The sequence below is a fragment of the Phalacrocorax aristotelis genome, chromosome 4, assembly GCF_949628215.1.
Source record: "Phalacrocorax aristotelis chromosome 4, bGulAri2.1, whole genome shotgun sequence".
NCBI classification, from domain to species: domain Eukaryota; kingdom Metazoa; phylum Chordata; class Aves; order Suliformes; family Phalacrocoracidae; genus Phalacrocorax; species Phalacrocorax aristotelis.
This window is the reverse complement of record NC_134279.1, coordinates 68315771-68333843: the sequence shown is the minus strand read 5'-3', so window position 1 is coordinate 68333843 and position 18073 is coordinate 68315771. Positions and strand designations below refer to the sequence as shown.

At 36.0% G+C, this 18073-nt stretch overlaps 1 protein-coding gene across 4 annotated transcripts in view; it reads right to left on the bottom strand.

The window, feature by feature from the left end:
• Positions 1–286: 286 nt before the first annotated feature.
• Positions 287–18073, bottom strand: part of BOD1L1 (biorientation of chromosomes in cell division 1 like 1) — a 38155-nt gene continuing 20368 nt past the window's right edge. For 2 of the 4 annotated variants that reach the window (XM_075091850.1, XM_075091851.1), the window contains 13 exons: positions 16180–16223; positions 15185–15272; positions 14004–14083; positions 13191–13275; positions 12140–12213; positions 10703–10778; positions 10588–10622; positions 8567–8612; positions 5466–5500; positions 5267–5351; positions 4664–4817; positions 2868–3011; positions 287–1696 (listed from right to left, as the gene is read on the bottom strand). In XM_075091850.1, coding sequence (XP_074947951.1) covers positions 1588–1696; positions 2868–3011; positions 4664–4817; positions 5267–5351; positions 5466–5500; positions 8567–8612; positions 10588–10622; positions 10703–10778; positions 12140–12213; positions 13191–13275; positions 14004–14083; positions 15185–15272; positions 16180–16223 — 1055 coding nt within the window. In that variant the 3' untranslated portion in view covers positions 287–1587. Of the gene's footprint in view, positions 1697–2867; positions 3012–4663; positions 4865–5266; positions 5352–5465; positions 5501–8566; positions 8613–10587; positions 10623–10702; positions 10779–12139; positions 12214–13190; positions 13276–14003; positions 14084–15184; positions 15273–16179; positions 16224–18073 lie in introns of all 4 variants that reach the window. The other 2 variants (XR_012660406.1, XM_075091852.1) reach the window with 2 other exon arrangements.

Sequence of the window (18073 nt, the reverse complement as noted above, 5' to 3'; positions counted from 1 at the left end):
GGTAGAAATCAAAAGGCGTTAATTTTCAGAGCAAAGAGGTTTTCTTTTTTTAGACTCAAGTTTGCTTAGGAAAAAAGTTACGTGTGGACCTGCTTTTATAGTGTGCCAAGCCAGGTAAGTGGTTAGGTCCTTTGCCAGCTGTTTATATACCTAAAATATAAGCACCCGTGAACATTTAAAGACTGTAATCAGGTAAAGCTTAGAGATATGGCTCCAAACAAATGCATTTGTAAAAACAAGTTCTATAGCAATACAATAAAAGGATAATAAAATATGGCAACTCAGGTTTTTGGCAAACATTTTATAATTTTTATATAAAAATCTCAGTAAGAAACCAAGCAGAGTATCTGACGGAAACATCTGCCTTACAACAAGTTCAAAAAAACCTCACAAAAGAAAGAGAAAGTAAGAAAAAAAAAAAGTAAAATTCCACCCCCCCCAAATCCTCTTTAATTATAAACCAGAATATCAACAAAACACTTAGAATAATCTCAGATTATTTGGCAACTCATCACATCATAACAAGAGACACATTTGATCATAAGAAAAGTTTAACTTTATATACAACTTCACTTGAACATTTGCTCTTACCAGAGTTAATATACATTAAAAAAAGATTCTGGCAATAATACCAGGCTCTATTTTTAATACCTGTGTATAAAATGTAACATAAAACGCTGAAGCTCTATAATTAGGAGACGTAACATTTGATTTCAATGGGTCCCTCTTTGTTGAAAAAGACAAATACTGAAAGAACAGGCGTTTAGCTGCAAAATAAAACTGTTTCATTTCAGGGTAGTGTTGGCAGACTGTGAATAAATCTAACCTAATACTATTTATTTCTTGAGGTTGGTAGTAAATTCACAAGTGAAAATATAATCTAGTAAGATTACATTTTACATTTTATACTTTGTCACAAATGGGAACAGAAAGGAGCCAAGTCCCTTTGACTATGCTAAACTACTTTAACGCATGCGAGAAAAATACTTTACCAACTGTCTTGCGCATATTTTAGAGAACTTCAGGTTTTAGACAGCCCTGGGGCAGCAGAGGGGAAGTTTCCTACTGACATCTGCATAGAATGTAAAATATATAATTAAAAAACCTAAGGTATATACTAAAGTTTACAGACCAATGCTTTCCATATAATAAATAAAATGTCCATCATTGATTAGATTCATACACAGAGTAAAATACAACCTATTTTTACAAGTTTATATACAAAGTGTATTAGTAGGCCCAGGGGTGCCTCATGGGTTGGAAGCATCTGCATTAGCGTGTCACATTGGGAAACCCCAACTTTCCAAGTCAGTGATAAAATATATAACTACTTTGTTTTTCATTCAAATACAAAGTAAACTTATTTTTCCTCTGAAAGAAATGTACATAATATTCTGTATAAACAATAGTTTATAAAGCTGTTTAAAATGTAACTTAAAAGTACTGCATTGATTAACTTAGAGCTCTGAAACAAGCACGTGCAAATCCCTTTGCTTTAAAAAAAAAAATAGAAGCGCAGATTTTTTTTTTTTTTTTTTTTTTTTTTTTACTTTTGACTCTTCCCCGAACAGTACTAGCTGGTAAAGATTATCGTTTTGCTTTCTTTACTGGTGTCTCCTCTGTTTTCTGCTGGCCTTTCCTCCGTACCACTGTTGGGCTGTCTTCCCTTTTACGTTTGGCAGACTGCACCTTTAACCTGAAAAGCATTAATAATTATTTTAACAATGGTAGGACCTGTAAAACAAAAAGGTTGGTCAGGCACAATCCTATTTAGGGGATGGGACTTAATTGCCTATCTCGGGTGAATTACCAGGATATATTATTTAAAACCTTATTACTAAAACATTATATACCAGCACAGACCACAGTGAGACCTTGCACACTCCCATCACATCTTAGTGGAATACTGCATTCTAATTCCGTATGTTGTAGCGTGCTCCAAATGTAGGATTTGGGGCTAGAGCTCTCCTCCTCCCTTCTCACTCTTCTGGAAAGACTTGTGGATTATAATAAAATATGATGAACTGCATTATCTTGTACCCTGTCTCACAAAGATGGAAGAATAGCAACAGTGGCTTAAGTCTTGTATACACAAGAGGGAGAAAAGTGCAGTCATCACGTATGCTTATCTCTAAGCATCTATATGTAACCCACCACATTTTAGCTGCAACCAGTTGTAAGTGTGGCTTAAACTCTTGGCCATCCATAACCATGTGAAGTAATGAACATGAGGTGAACTGTGACAGACACTGCCACACTGCCACATTTCAGAGTGGACGACAACTAAACGTGTTTGGCATATAATCCATTTTACAGGTAAACTACACAATGAATAGCAACTGTGCATCACATTTATCACTCCCTTGGGATTTTACACTGTGATCTCAACTTTAAAAATTAAAGTGTACCAGGGAAGGAGGAAAAGGGAAATATTTTCAAAACTTGTTATAAAGACTCTCAGAGTTTCTCCTCTTTTATCAGCTGATCTTAAAAAGATATTTGAAGCATTAGAATTGTGACATCATATGTTGCTTTAACCTGAACTACAGCTGCTCCTCCCCCTATTCAGGAAGGAATCACAGCTCAAATTAAAATACTGTATAACAGCGTTTTCAGATTCTCCCAAGAGTTTTCTTAGGACAGAAAGAAAAAAAAATCTAGTCTTCAAATGTTAAAGAAAGTAGGAAAAAGAGAAAACGTAAACAGAAGAAAATCCTTTAAAAGCTTTTATATATCACAAGAGAACAGAACAGAGCAAAGCTAGGCTGCTGCTCAGGTTTTGAAGCAGTATATTATATATAAAGGAAAGGATCAATGTAGTGTCTTCCAAAACAAATAATGGAAGTAGATTCAACTTTAATACTTACTGTGTCAATGGTGGAGATTTATTAATTTTTGTATCACTTGGAGATCTTTTTTTTGCTGCTAGGTTCTGTCGTTTTCTAGGAGAAACTGAACTTGGACTGCTGCCTTTAGAAGTTGCACGTGTGGTTGGCTTGCTGGGCTGCTTTCTGTAATACAAAAGAATGATGAATGTATATATAACAAAATACTTTCACCAAGTCACTTTCTTCTTGCATTCCAAGTGCAGAAAATTAAGACTGCACAGTATTTGCAACAAGTCAGTCAAAGGTGCCAAGAGAAACAGAGAAAAAAACCCCCCAACATTTGCATGCTTCAAGACACAAACTGCAATGTTGAGCTGTGTATTTTCATATCAAATACAGAATCAAAAGGCTAGTTTACTGACAATTTAGTATTTAACTAAATAAAAATCCTAGTTCCAAGTCTGCAATAATTCTGGTACATAAAACGTCCACATTTAAAAAAATAGCTTATAGTACCCACAGAAAAAACAAAAGCAGCAAAGGTGAACAGGCTGCAGAAGAAAAGAGAATCTGCTTATCCAGGGTAAAGAAAGAACTCATATTGGCTTCAGTATCCACCAGTTCAGAACCATGAGAAACTCGTTACTGGTGATCAACTTCAGAGTTTGGAAAACAGGTTACTTAAGTCAGAAAAAGTGATAATCCTACAATGCTGAAGATGACAAAGCTGCCCCTTCCACAGAATTATTCCAAATGCTACTTATAAAAAGCAGACTGTTTGCAGCACCTTGAGATAGAGATGCTCTATTACAGTCAGAGCTAGAAAGATAGCATTGGAAATCTGACACACAAAACAAACAATCTAATCTGTAAGTAAAAAAGTAGATGTTTCTGCAAGCAATCAGATCGAAAGCACTAATCTTATTACAATTTTAGAGTTAACAATTATGTGAGACTAAAGGAAGTCCATTTGCCTTTACCAAAACAAACCTGTTGTTTACTAAGTGATACTAGTAAACCTTCACAGGTTTTATTTAAAGGAAGACTACATAAGTGCTTTCTGATTTGAGCTCTGAAATTATGAATTCAAGAGCATGCTGTGAACAGTGCTTCAAATAAGCCCCAAGGGCTAACATAAAATACAATATGCCTAGGAATGAAGTAAATCCAGTGAATTTACAGAAACCTCACCATGAACAGAAAAACTAAGCCTGGACTCCAGTTCTGTTCTGGAAAGCAGCAACGTGAATGAAAACTTCCCAAAGCTGATAACTGTCTTTGCTTCCACAATGAAGTTGAGAGGATGAGCTCTGCTATAATTCAGTTTGCATACAAAAAGGCAGACCTATGCTAAGGGAGATGAAGAATGGCTTCCTGAAAATGGAGCCCCTGCTTCCACAACTAGCTGACTGCTTTCTGAGCTTGCAGATCACCATACTAGAAATTAAATCCTCCAGTACTGCAGATTTATGTATTTAACTTGGACAATATTTGGAAAAAAGAAACAGACACGGATAATTATATCTGCACCTTGTTCCAACTCCAAATATCAAATGGTGAATTGCACAGTTAAGTCAGAGGTCCCTTTTTACCCATCAGAACTAAGTGCCCTTTGACTCAACTTCTGAGACATCATTAGGATGAAGACTGCCAACAGTATCAAGCCTTACCTTCTGAAATATTCAAGAATGTCTTTTGAGACCCTAACAGTTTCCCCACCTCCCCTTTTGTCTCATCATCCCTAGAAGAGCAGTACTAGAATTAGAACCAAAATTATTCGGGGAGCTCTCATCAATTTAAAAAAAAAAAATGCAAAAAATTAAAAGCACAGTTACCTTTGAGCCTCTAATCTTGTGGCTGATCTAGTTGTGGCCCCGGAATGTGCTTCATCGTCTTCCTCACCGTCTTCTTCCTCACCTTCCTCCTGCTCTTTTAGTTCATCTTCAGATGATGTTAATTTCCGACGTTTTCTTTCTGGCTCCGGTGTTTCTGTCCATGTAAAATTTTTACACATGTGCTATAATTTTCCAAAAGCCCTCCAAAAGGATACGGACACTTAGTTTAGAAAAGGTATTCTATTTCACAGATCCCATTTTAAGTAAGTAATTTTCCATTTCCTTTATGCTTCAACATTTTAAATTCACACTTGTTTGACTTGATCTTGCTAACACATTCACCATAGTTTACTTACGCAGCTCATAGCCAGAATTCATAGAAAATTCATGAGGTTTTGTAGAAGCATCTGGGATGTAGCAATTTTGACATGAGATTACAGCAATTTACACGTATTTACATAATATTTACACTAGCTGTAACTCAATGATTTTTTCCTCAAGAAAGGAAAATTGAATAAAGCTTATCTTGTTGCTATTAGTAAACAGAAAGGCTCACTAATATCTCCTTATTGTGTTAGGAGCAGTACAGTTTCATGTTTTTACCAGTTTCCTCTGACTGAACCAGAGAACGCCTGGGCTTTCTTCCCCTTTTACGCACAATCATGTCTGCTTTCTCAGCATCATCTTCCTGAAAAAATAAAATGGAAGCAAGTAAGGCAAGAACAATTTAATTTAAATAGAAGACAGACATTTTGCATTACATACTGCTTATAAACTTACGAATGAAAATGGTTGCACTTACATTTGTTGTTTCGTTCTTATTAGATATGTCTGTACCTAAAAAGAAAGAACAAAACTTATGGCTGAACTTCAACTCTTTCACCAATCAGTTTAAAAAGGAGTTCTTTCAAACTCCATCAACTTTTCATAAACATCACAGAAGCTCAGAAAACATCTGAAGTCTGATTTAGAATATGGTTTTGCTGTATTTTGTTATATACAGAGACTGGACAATGATTTTTTTTTTTTTTTTAAAGTAGAATCACAGAATCATAGAATTAAGGTTGGAAAAAACCTCTAGGATCATCAAGTCCAACCCTTAAGTAGTAAGCCTATATATGACTGACATTATTTCTTGCTTTGTTGCATATGCTGTTTTGTTTTAATAGAAAAGCAAACATTTCTTGCCCCTTTCAACTACTGTCAACCCATTACAGAATCACAGAAAAATGTAGCTTTTCCAAGCTCTGGGGCCTCTGGAGATCATCTAGTCCAACCTCCTCTTCCAAGTATGGCTAAATTAATTGATCTGATCATACTGCTCAAGATCTTGTTCAATCCCAATTTTGAAAGTCTCCGAGAGCATGGTCCCTCCAGGCAATCTCTTCTAGTGCTTAACCATACCCATGGTGAAGCACCAAGATAGCTGTAGCTCAAACACAATATTTTAAACCTAACACCTGGTGTGCAATCTACGTGACTTTCTCCACTGAAGTACTTCTTACATCCAATTCAGTACTTCTTACAGACTGGCCCATGCATGTTAAAATACATTTATAACCTACAACCCATGTCTCAACCTGGCCTCTCTCCATGGTAGATGCTTACCACTTCTACCTTGACTAACTCTGAGATAAGGAAGAGATTATTTTACAAAGCATTGTCAAATGGAATTATCTGCAACACTGCAAGGATAAAAATCCTTAGCAATAGAAGGAGAGAAGCTGTCATGGCTTTAGCTGGGATAGAGTTAATTTTCTTGCTTTTGTTTTTCTGATTCTCTCCCCCACCCCACAGGGGTGGGGGGAGTAAGCGAGTGGCTGCGTGGTGTTTAGCTGCCAACTGGGGATGAACCGACAGAAGAAACCTAAACAAATGCAAGCTTTTATACGTTCTTCTCCTGACATAAAATTGCTGCCTGTTTTTGTTTTGTTTTCTGAAAGCTACACAAAAGACGACACACACTCTAAACCCATCACCAATTAGCCTGACAGAACAAACAGAAGAATGCCAATGCAACAGATCAAAAGTAGATCTCAAAGAGCAGAAACATATTCTAAAATTCACACACACAATGCAGTTCCTTTGTTAAGGTTATGGGAGAAAACTTTTACTCAAAAGTAAATGAAAAAATGCAAGGATGTGTAACTATTCAATAAAGAGATGTAATACATTTTGCAAACGTACATATGCCAATCAGGGCTGTCCACTGTATTAAGTATTTTACACAAAGTGAGTCTAACGTATAACCAATATTTCCTAGTTCTGTTGTGTGCAAAAGAGAGATACATCAAAATTCTGGTACATTTTGGTAAATTTGTAGCAAAATGGTTTTTGATTGAAGAATACTCCATGTAAGTACAAGACATGCCTTTCTTAACAGACACAACCCTCTCTTTAGTATGTGAAAATGTAGTACTTTTGCCTCAAGGTAAGTACAAAAATAGTAAGCTATAGTATTTAAAAAAAAATCTTAGTAACTTCACAGCAGCAACCACTGATTAGTGCAAAGTAATTTTATTTTCAGGTTCAGTGTCAGTGTTACGGCAGGATGCTGCTTTTAGAAACCAGATGTCTCTGAACTGCATGAGTTGTACTGGCTGCAGATAAACTCTCTGCTTCCCACTCCATATGCGAGTCTGTCCCTATCACAAACCCTTGTGCAGAACACCCAGAAAACACCAGAACAAGTAAGCTGCACAGAGGGATTCCACCTTAATTTCTTTTCACTGCCAGGGGTTTTCAACCCCTTTTCTCACAAGAATGCTAACATATGATGAAAAGTTTAACAGGATATTTCATCCGCTTCATACACTCTTAGTATTGCTCTGACATCAACAGCCTTTTACCTGGAAAACAAATGTTACTTAACACACTAAATTAAGCTTTAAGTACACAGTCAGGTGTCCATCCTTTTGAATAAAAAGCAAACCAGAATGCACTTTTACACTTTTCTTGCATTCTTGTCTGTTCTATTTGCAGTTGATAGAAACCAAGTACCACACAACCAGCAAACCCTCCAGAAACAGTTCTGAAGCATATGGATTAAAGCTGACATTTTAACAAATGCAGAGATAATAGGAAATAGTCCATATGTGCACTGCAGCCAGATTACTATCTCTGTAGAAACCTAAACTTCTGGAAACTCCAAAAGATTTTAAGACTTTTTTTCTCAGATTTGTTGCATGAATGTTTGTAATTGTTTACAAACCATTTTTTCACCTGCCTTTCCGGTTCGTCTGCTCCCTGAATGGATTTTAAAGTCTCTTTTATGAATGGCCATAATTAGAAACACACATTCGAACAATCAGTGGGGTTCCGACTCCACATACGTGAAAAAATAACTACGCCATCTAAAATTCCAAGTTTGACCTCTTACAAATCACAGATGTTTGAATACAGAAGAGAAATAGAAAAGTATCTCACTTTAGTTTGTAGCACTCAAAGTACATTTCTGAGTAAAGTTAAGCGATCATCTTCTAAAGATCTTACAGCAGTTGTGAAAGGGGAAAGAAATATCCCCTCAAGCTACCACTAAGCTCTTTAGACACATATCCACAGAATCCAATTAACTGAACAAAATTTGAAATTTTAAAACAGTTAATGTAATAAGGTTGATCGATAGTTGCTCTATCGAAGAATATAAGCAGAAATGGAAACCAGTTCTAAGAGCCAGTTTGTTGGGACACCTACCTGCCTCTAAAGCTCTGCCGTGTGCCTATCCACACAAACAAATTATTTGGTATACTCCGCAATGCATTATGCAGCACTTAATATCAACATGTTGAAAATTGCTGTCAGTCAGTATTATTTTTAGGAAGGACCCACATGATTTTCTTGAAAACCCTCTTCTATTTCTTCCTCCTTTTGTATTACTTGTTAAAGCAGATACCATTTGCCTACCTGCTTGAGGTGTTTTTCCTCCACTCGCAAAGATAGGAAACTGCAGCTGAAATTCAAAAAAGTGGAATTTAAAGAAAATCAGAAAAATCCAGGATTGTATTACATAAACACAGAAACTTGTTCCCATTCATAGTAGAATATCTCTAGAAATCATGAACATTCCAAGAGCATAGAGAAAGTTTGTACTGGGTTTCTTAGTAGTAGCATGCATTTTTTCCATTTATGATAAAAATTTGAAACGAGTCGTATCAGCCCATAAACAAAAATTATCGTAACAGTTTCAGTAACCTAACTGACGCTGTAAAGTCATTGCAATAAAAGACAAAGTTAAAATCAGCTTCAGTCAAATACATTTCTGAAAACTTAATTATCAGCAATACAAAAAAAAGTTTAGTGCAGTCACTTTATGTAATCACACATACAGATTTGCAGAATTATAGATCACCAGAAATTTGTATTTACTCAGAATGCAGAAAGAGCTATGTATAATTACATCATCTCCTATGATGACTGTCCAAAAAATCAGTTGCTTTCATCACTGAAGGACTTCACTAGGATGTGTACACTTCCTGTGAAGTAGCAACAGGTTCTCAAAGCAGCCATGGGGAACTGCCAGGCAAAGGTACTATCTCACCTTACAGAACCATTATCTCAGATGGAGGGCAGATATCCCTCCTCCTGGAGCCAGCCTGTAACGGACTGACACACCAATCAGTCATCACTAAGAGGCACAAGATCTTTTAAATAGTCGAACTAGAACAAGAAAATTCTGCTCCAGTACTGAGGGTGCCAGGGTAAATAAAATAGGATTTTAAAGTTAGCTTTAATTCTTATATGGAAAAAAAAAAAAAGCAGAAACCAATCAAACAAAAAACCCCAACCCAACTAACCAACCTAAAAAACCACAACCCCAAAACCCCCATAAAAACCCAAACACCAAAACCCACACCAGTTCAAATTACATTTCATTAAATTAATCTTGGGGGGTGGGGGTGGGGGAAAAAAAATCTCTTAGGAAAGATTAGGAATTCTGAAACAAAACTCCACCAGACTGGTAGAAGGGACAGGACTCAAAGGACTACCTGGAATGTTGTGGGGCCAGAACAAGCAGGAATGAGAACTCCTGCTATCTATAGCCTAGGTAAATTCCCAAGAATTCTGACACCCACACCAGCTGGCGCCTCACCAGGCACACAGGCAGAAAATATGAGTTTCAATACAATTTCTGTTTTTAAAATCACCTCTTTTCTGTGCAATAATGTTGATTCTGACATTCAGGAATTCCCAAGAGAGAAGCTTTCTACTTGAATAAATCCAACTAGTCTTACTCCACAAATACACCTGATCCATTACTACCCTGTGCTGTAATTCAGCTGGACTGGGGAAACACTCCCAACAGAATACTTTCTTAGCAGCGACTGTACTGCATGGTGGTTAAGAAATTAAGATATTGATCAGCTTTAAAAGATGGAGGTATGTCTCATGAGCTCTTAAGTTACTAACCAGCATGCCTCTATCTTTTGGATGAACTGTACACATTATAATATAGATAATACAACTGCATTACACAATACTTTATTTTACAGATATTAAGAGTTACTATGAGCTATTATTATAACAGGTTCAGTAGAGAAAAAAAAGTCAAGTGTTTGAAACAAAGTCAACTCTTATCTTCAGGTCAAAATTACTTTCAGCACAAATTAAAAGGCACGTGCGCACACAATCAGGATTCCACCCTGCATACAAGTATATTGCTAGCCAGTGTAACACTAAATTTATATTAAGCATGTTGTACTAAGTTTCATCCTGTTAGATTATTTTGTGTTCCAACTCAATAGTATGTTTTGCTTACAAAGTTCAGTTATATTAGGAGATACTATTAATAGTTTTTGCTTGCTTAGACTGAACTCAATTATTGAGTTTTCCACAAGATGTTTCTGAAATACCGTTAACTGTTAAACAGATAAATGGCTCTTGAATTACTGTGTTTAAATGCACCCAAACAAAATAAAGGCACTTACATTCCCAGTGCTCATATCAGCTTTTGACTCCCCACCTGAGGGAAGAAATATGAATTCAGAACTTGAATATCACTATTTTCCTTGTTTTCCCACACAGGTATTATGAACTACTTACCACCAGGCTGTACAGCTTCAAGAGGGTATTTACGAGGCCTTCCCCTTTTCCGTTTCACTATCACAGGCTGATTTCCCTATTAATAGTAAAGGACCAAAGTATTTTAGTTACTGTAATTGACATTTAGTATTTGAGCAATAAAATACGAAGATTGCTGCTACTTCATAATGCGACAGTGGCAGATGTAGTGCTCGTCAGTTTAAAAACATACATGAGGCAGGTTCCATAGGAAGAGATGCTGCCCGTTAAAAAAATCCATTGATATAGCTCAAAAGAAACAAGGCAACTCCCATTATACAAGATTCTCTGTGGCTGGCCTTGGGCACAAAGCGTACCTGAGAACACAGTGCCTTCTGGCCCTCCTCTTCAACAACTCTATCACAAATACTGCTGGCTTACCCTATATATCCCACCACATCTTTTCAGTCTTAAGAGAACTCCAAACTTTGTACCTTGTGAGCCCCTTCTCCCAGTGCCATATAGCACAGGCTACATCTTGTAACCGTTGAGCAAGTGCTATTAAGTAGCCAACACCCTAGTTATCCCAATATACAGATTGGTGATGTTTTTTACTAAAAGCCCAGTTTAGTAGAGAAGGCCCCTTACTCTGAAGTTTAAGCTTTGAAAGACAACTAAGTATTCATTAAGTAGTGAATATGGTCAGATGTTCAGATCACAAAGACCCCCAATCTCAGACCACAAAATCCCCAATAATACACTTTCTCCTATCTACCAGGAAAGGTTAAGTGCCTCATTCAGTGTATCCTAAAGTCCAGCAATGTCTCTGCCCACACTGGATCTTAGTGACTCAAGCCTTAGGTGAACAAAATTAAGTTCTTTATGTTTTCTTCCACTTCCAAATTAGAGGCAAAAAAAGCAAATGACAAAACCCAATGTCTTTATGAGGAACGTGTCCATTTCTGGGGGCCAGCAACAATTTTAATCTCTATGGTTCAGACATTTGTTTACAACAGCCACTGTAGAATATTACAAGAATATGCCTAAGAGATAACATAATGAGTTTTAAAATTGTTGAATGATAATATTTTTGTAAAGCCAAGTCATATTTGCTAGTGACTAAACTGTCCACATCTCAATTACAAGGTATTCAGAAAATGAGTTCTATACAGTACAACTCTACAGAATTGCTTTCTATACAATTGTACGATTTGTAAGTACTATTAAATGTAGGAATGGAGTGACTTCTACTTCAATAATCAGCCATAACACCATAATATGTTATGGTCTGTCAGTTTATACTTTGTGACACAGAACTACATAAGTCTTTGGTACTTTATGGTACCAAACATAAATTTTCATAGCTATTTTAGTGTTGGTAAAGTCAAAGTTTTAATTGCTGTCAACAAAGTACAAAGTACTTATTTGCAGTGTGAACCTCCATTACCTCAGTTAGTTAACATGAATAAAGCCACTCACCTCTGGAGAATTTTCATTTGATTCTAGACCGTGCTTCTCCTTTTCAGACATTTCCTGTTCAATGGTAAATTCATCTTCACACATATAAACAAAAAAAAAAGAAGAGAGAAACTGTACACCTTTGTTTTAATAGACAAAGAAAGAGGTACCAGCCACAACCTCTTCACTAAATGCATTTTTTCATTCTGTAGCCCAAAATTCCCTAAAAACACTCATCAGAAATTAACACAATTTGCCTTGTAGCAACAATGTATTGGTCTGCCAGAATGCTTCCATAACACTAGATGAGTTAGACAGGTCTTCTAATTTACAGTGAGACACACTCTTGAGCTTTTGTTTTTATCTTAAAGTGGTAAGATAAATAAAAGCCACTACTCAATTTCCTCATTTTCTCCCACATTCCATGAAACAGGAAGCTGAGGATACAAGCTCATTGCAGAACAGTTTCAGACTTGTCAACACGCTCACTGTGGAGGCAAAACTAGTAATAGATAACATTAGAGAAGATACACTGTTCACACAAAGACAGACTGAAGTTACGTCAAAGCCACAGTGGACACACCATCTTTTATTATTTAGTTTAGTGCAATTAAGTCAATTACAACAGCACAACTTGCACACTATTTCCTGGTTGGTTTCTCTACAGAAACAAACAGGACTAATTTTGATCGTGAATATGTGATGGGTTTTTTTCATGGAAGGAGACCTCTTATTTGTGGTCAGCTAGGAGAAGTTGTTCTTGCCACATACCCTGATTGTGCTATTTCCCTATCTACCTGTTTATTTGCAATTAGCTTTCCTACTGAAGGTACATACTGAAGCAAAGTGGATGGGTGATATCACAGCAGAAACACCAAATCTGCTCTCACTGTGAAAGGAACTAGGATTAATGCATTATTTGATAGCAGTAATAGAACAGACAGCAACTAGAGAATACATGCAAGTAATTGCTGGGATTGAGTTCCTACTTTCTCTCAGAATCATTCAAATGAAAAGACATTTGCATACAGTATGGGTTCAGAAAATTGCCCATGATGGGCAGTTTAATTACCTTTTTCTTCCATAGTACTTTTAGGAGGTGTACGCTTTACATCGATTTCTTTGGACTCTTCTGCTGTGTCACCTGAAATAACTTCCTGCATTATTTTGAAACAACAAAGAAAAGAGCATTTTACTACAAATTAAAAATCACTGTCAGTTACTTACACTAAAAAACCCCAACCAAATCAAACACCCACATCCTAATACATGAGTAGTTATTTTATTCAAGATTTTGTAATGTCTCTTAAAAACTTTGATGCTGAGAAGCTTTGCCAAAATCAATGGGTGAGAGAGTCCCAAATATTCTGCACGTACTCCTAAAAGACATCTATTTTGTCCTGAATTCCTGTTCTGACTTAGAAGGGATCAGTGCAAACCCAGAACTTGAGTAAAGTCCGATACTGTCTTGCAGATCTCAGCAGTATGACCATGAAGATGCTGAACTGACTGGACAGCTGAGATCCAGCAATGCTCCATGTGATCCCAAGCTCCTAACCTAAGTGTTGTGCAAACTGGTCCACCACACCACACAGGGCTTCAGCTGCTGTGCACATCGACACAGACCCCTGCCTTTCCTTTTTTTTTTTTTTTTTTTTCTTTTCTTTCCTTTTGAATTGTCTCCCCCTTGAAAAGTGAGTATCTTTCTATAGTCGGTTATTTTGTATTCAAGACGATGCAAAAGTAGTTTACAGTTAATAATGGAAATACCCCCCAAAATAAACTGCTACAGAAATAAAAACTTTATTTACATACTTTACATATTTACTCTGATTTACATTGCAACTGCAGAACATTAAAAAAACCCAAATGTTCTTGAAAATACCTTGATGTTATCAGGTTCCGTTCTGGAACACTGACTTTGTTCATCATCTTTTCTCACATCCTGAGCAATCAGCTGGTTGCCTGCCACAACAAACAACAGTTGAAGTGTTAAAAAACTTCTGCGTTTGTCAGATTTTGATACCTCTTTTCTATAAGCTCATCATTACTGTGATTCAGAAGATTCTGCAAAGCAGCATCTTATTCACAAAAACATGAACCGAAAGTTACACTATCTCCTCTTCAAAAAGGGAAGACAAAACAATTACAAAAAATAATTCCATGTTTCTTGTATGTTATGGGTGGGTTTTGGTTTGTTTGTTTGCTTTTAAAGATAAGGTCAGAATTGAAATTTGACAGTTACCACATCAAGAAATAAAACATCAACCTCACCCAGCGACAGAGAAAACAGCTCATGTTATGTGAGACACTAAAAGGAATATAGCATGTCTTCTAATTACTCACTTCAAATCAGAATTCTTAGATGCAGAATAAAAACTGTTATAAAAATGACATTATTAATTACCCTAATTTTAAAAAATTGTTCTGATGCTGAAACAACAGAAGCAGTTGAGGGAAGAGCCTGCTATATTCCTTATAGTGTCTCACATAACATCAGCTGTTTTTGAAGACACAGTGACAAGACTGACTACTGTCTAACTTATTTCTAAGTTAATTTTATCTAACTTTAACTTAGAAATGTTTATGCCATTCAATGGACTGACTTCCCTTCTCACTGTTTGCTTTTAGACAGAGAAAAGGTTACACTAAAACCCAGTTCTTTCCAATCTAACAGAAGAAAGCACCCAGCCTCATAAAGTCTACTGAATGGATAGATTTTCCTCTGATGATCAGATTTCCTCAGCTTTAGATTCCTTCCCTGTGTTTTATGTAGAAAGAATAAAATTAGTAATTACTTTAAAGACTAAACAAAAAACTTTGTTCACTTATGATCAAAAAAGGTACTACAATACTCTTCCATGCAGATTATATTTGTTACCATATTTTTATCAAATACATTAAAAGTTGTTTTGGGAAGAACAATTTCTTTGGAGTTTAAAATTCCTCATACTCCAGTCTTTCCTCCAAAATACCATTTTATGGCCTAATCGCAGTTTGTTTTGCAGCAGAAAAGCTTTACACAAATATCATGCAGTTCTTACACTTGTATTTTGTATCACTTACATTTTTCTTTATCCATTGTTCCTGAAGATTTACACTGTATTCCCCTAGATCTATGTTCTTCAGTTTTCTGGGTATCCAAGTTTTCCACCTACACATAAAGAAAGAAAGGCAACTCCTTACCTTTTTTCCATAAGGTTTATAAACACAGAGAAAAGTTTTCCTACTTGCTACTTTCAAGTACAACATGCAGTAAAATGGAAAGTAGCAGTATTACAAAAGCAATTTATTCCTAGCACTGAAGTAATGTTACTATAGGAGAGCACCTCAAAAGAACTTCTGACTCATAGTGTTTCCAGAATTTCTAATTAATATTTTAAATGAAAAAGGTCTCAGTTTCAATTGAGCACCCTAGTATGTGCTTTATCATGGCAATTCACACAAAGTATTTTTGTATTTAGAAGGACACTCTCCTACATGCGGAAACAGAAGTACTATCTCACTAGCACCAGAAATGAAGCCAACCAGCATTACAATATGGTAAAAAATAAATCTACTACCGAAGTTCAAGAAACCATAAACTCATTTTTTAGCTTGTCATCTGTGCTAAATGTCTTGTTTCTGCTCTGTAGGAAACACTTTACGTTTACAACTTTCCCAGGCATCCTTTTTATACTTATAAGCTCCAAGTTTTTGTGAAATCACAGTGGACTGCATCAAAATAACAGGTTTCTAGTCCTGATCAAAAGCCCCAAGAATAATCCATACTTTTGTCCTCTAGTCTCAAGGACGACAACCAAGCTTCTCTTTTCTGCCAGTTACCAACAGTCTTGAAATAGTCATAAACTTTAGAACAACAATACAGGAAAATTTAATTACTGGCAAATTTGAAAGAATAATTAGGCATCAATCTACACAGCTGCAGTCTCAATACACATAGGCTCCTATACATATAAACATATACATAGGTTTATTTAATGTAAACAGAAGTAAATGCAAGTAAGGAAAAAAAAAGGCAGCACAGACTTTCAGAGTAAATTTTGAAACAAAGAACTTACCTGAAAAGTTGCTCTTTCTAAAGCAATATTCCTCTGCAGCAGATCTATTAAAAAATAATTACAAAAATAATCAGAAAAGCTAAGCAAGAGCGAAGTATCATAGTATCCTCTACTTCACCTCTCTGAAAGGAGTCCGGAGTACCTGAAACTACATAAAACTTACTTTCAATGTTGGAAATAAGAGGCATCCAATCTTCTCTAACAATATTCAAACAAAAAATTAAAATAAAAAATATGGATTTCTAAAGCACAGGATAACTGAGAATCATTTTACGGCTAAAATACAGGCAATCACGGCGCTGTCATCTTTGAAATATACAGTAACTTTGACATTTCAAATATAGTTCTAGCATTTAAATTAATCGGAATTTTATCCATCACAACTCTAGATGTGGGATCATGGGACAAAGTAAAACATGATGAAAACTACACAGTAACATTATGCTTCCAGAGAACTAAAGTCTGCATAATTGTACTAGTGAGACCTGTAGCTGATACAGTGCATATAAGGAAGTTGTCCAATTGCTAAACTGTACTGTACTGAAAAAACAGAACCTTAGCCTTCCCTATCACAAAAGTGTAGAAAATAATTATGAATTACGGGAGCTGGTGAGTGCTCCGCACTTTTGAAAAAAAAACCATAACTCTCAAAGCCATTTCATATAGATACATAGAGAGAATCATAAAGAACCTGCTCCACTGAGCGTTCTACAAAACCCTTAAAGTCCGATTCATAAACGCACTGAATTAATATTTTAATTAAAAAAAAAGCTGCTAAAAATATTCCAAGCAGTCTTCCTTTCAGCTACAGTTAGAACATAAACCCATGACCCAATAAAACTACTCTGTTCTACATACAATTTTATGTAATTTGTAGCTCATTTATTAAACCTACGTTTTAGCAACAACTCTTCCACTGCTATACTATTTAGTTGTACAACATCTTTCAATTTTTAAAGCAGTGTCAAATGAAGAGCTAGATCCTACCCACTCGAACAGCAACGATTTGTTTACATTCCAAGGAATCTTGGACTATTGAACTACTGTGTCTGCTGTTCATACTCATGACAGAACACACATTTGTCTTTTAAACAACTTCCTTTTACGTATGTTGAGCTATATGTATATATGCATGTATATATATAGAGAGATTATTGTGTGGTGGGGAAAAAAAAGAAAAAACCCTCTCTACCAAGAGGTACAAAGCATTATTCTTCAGTGCGTGCCATATCCAACATGATTTACACAACGAATGGATTTTTGTTAAACATTTTACATGGAACAAAATTATCACAGCTAGTTCAATCTGCACATTTTAAGTACTGTCTGTCTGGGTGTCTGAGTGATGTGAGGTAGCACAGTTTTTCAGGCACTTCAAAGAAACCTCACAGTACAGAAAAACTGGTTCAGATTTCAGATCTGCTGTCCTGAAGCCCACATTCTTCTAGTCCGTTCTCAGGGTTTATATTTTCTTTCTTGCAAGCAGAGCATGTCTCTTACCACTTAGATGAACACACACTACTGTTAAACCAGGTATGTGAATTTGACCTACCGCAAGAATAAAAAGGAATCCAAGGTTTTATACCAATGCTTTTATCTCACCTTACTCCTATTTTTGTTTCCTGTTTGGTAAAAGGTTATTTTGGGATGAATGTCTAGAAGTTTAGAAGTAAGCTTAGGAATCTGTCCTTTCACAGCATTTAGGCTTTCAGCTGCAACTTTCCAGAAGAGGAAATACATCTTCAACCTCTTTGGACTCTATATGCAGCAGTATTGCTGGTACCTCATGGAACTCACTTTAGTTTTGCTTGTTACTCCATTAACTGAGGATTAACTCTCATCTGGTAGTGTTGTAAACATCTTTGTAATGCATCTGGAGCACGAAATCCATCAA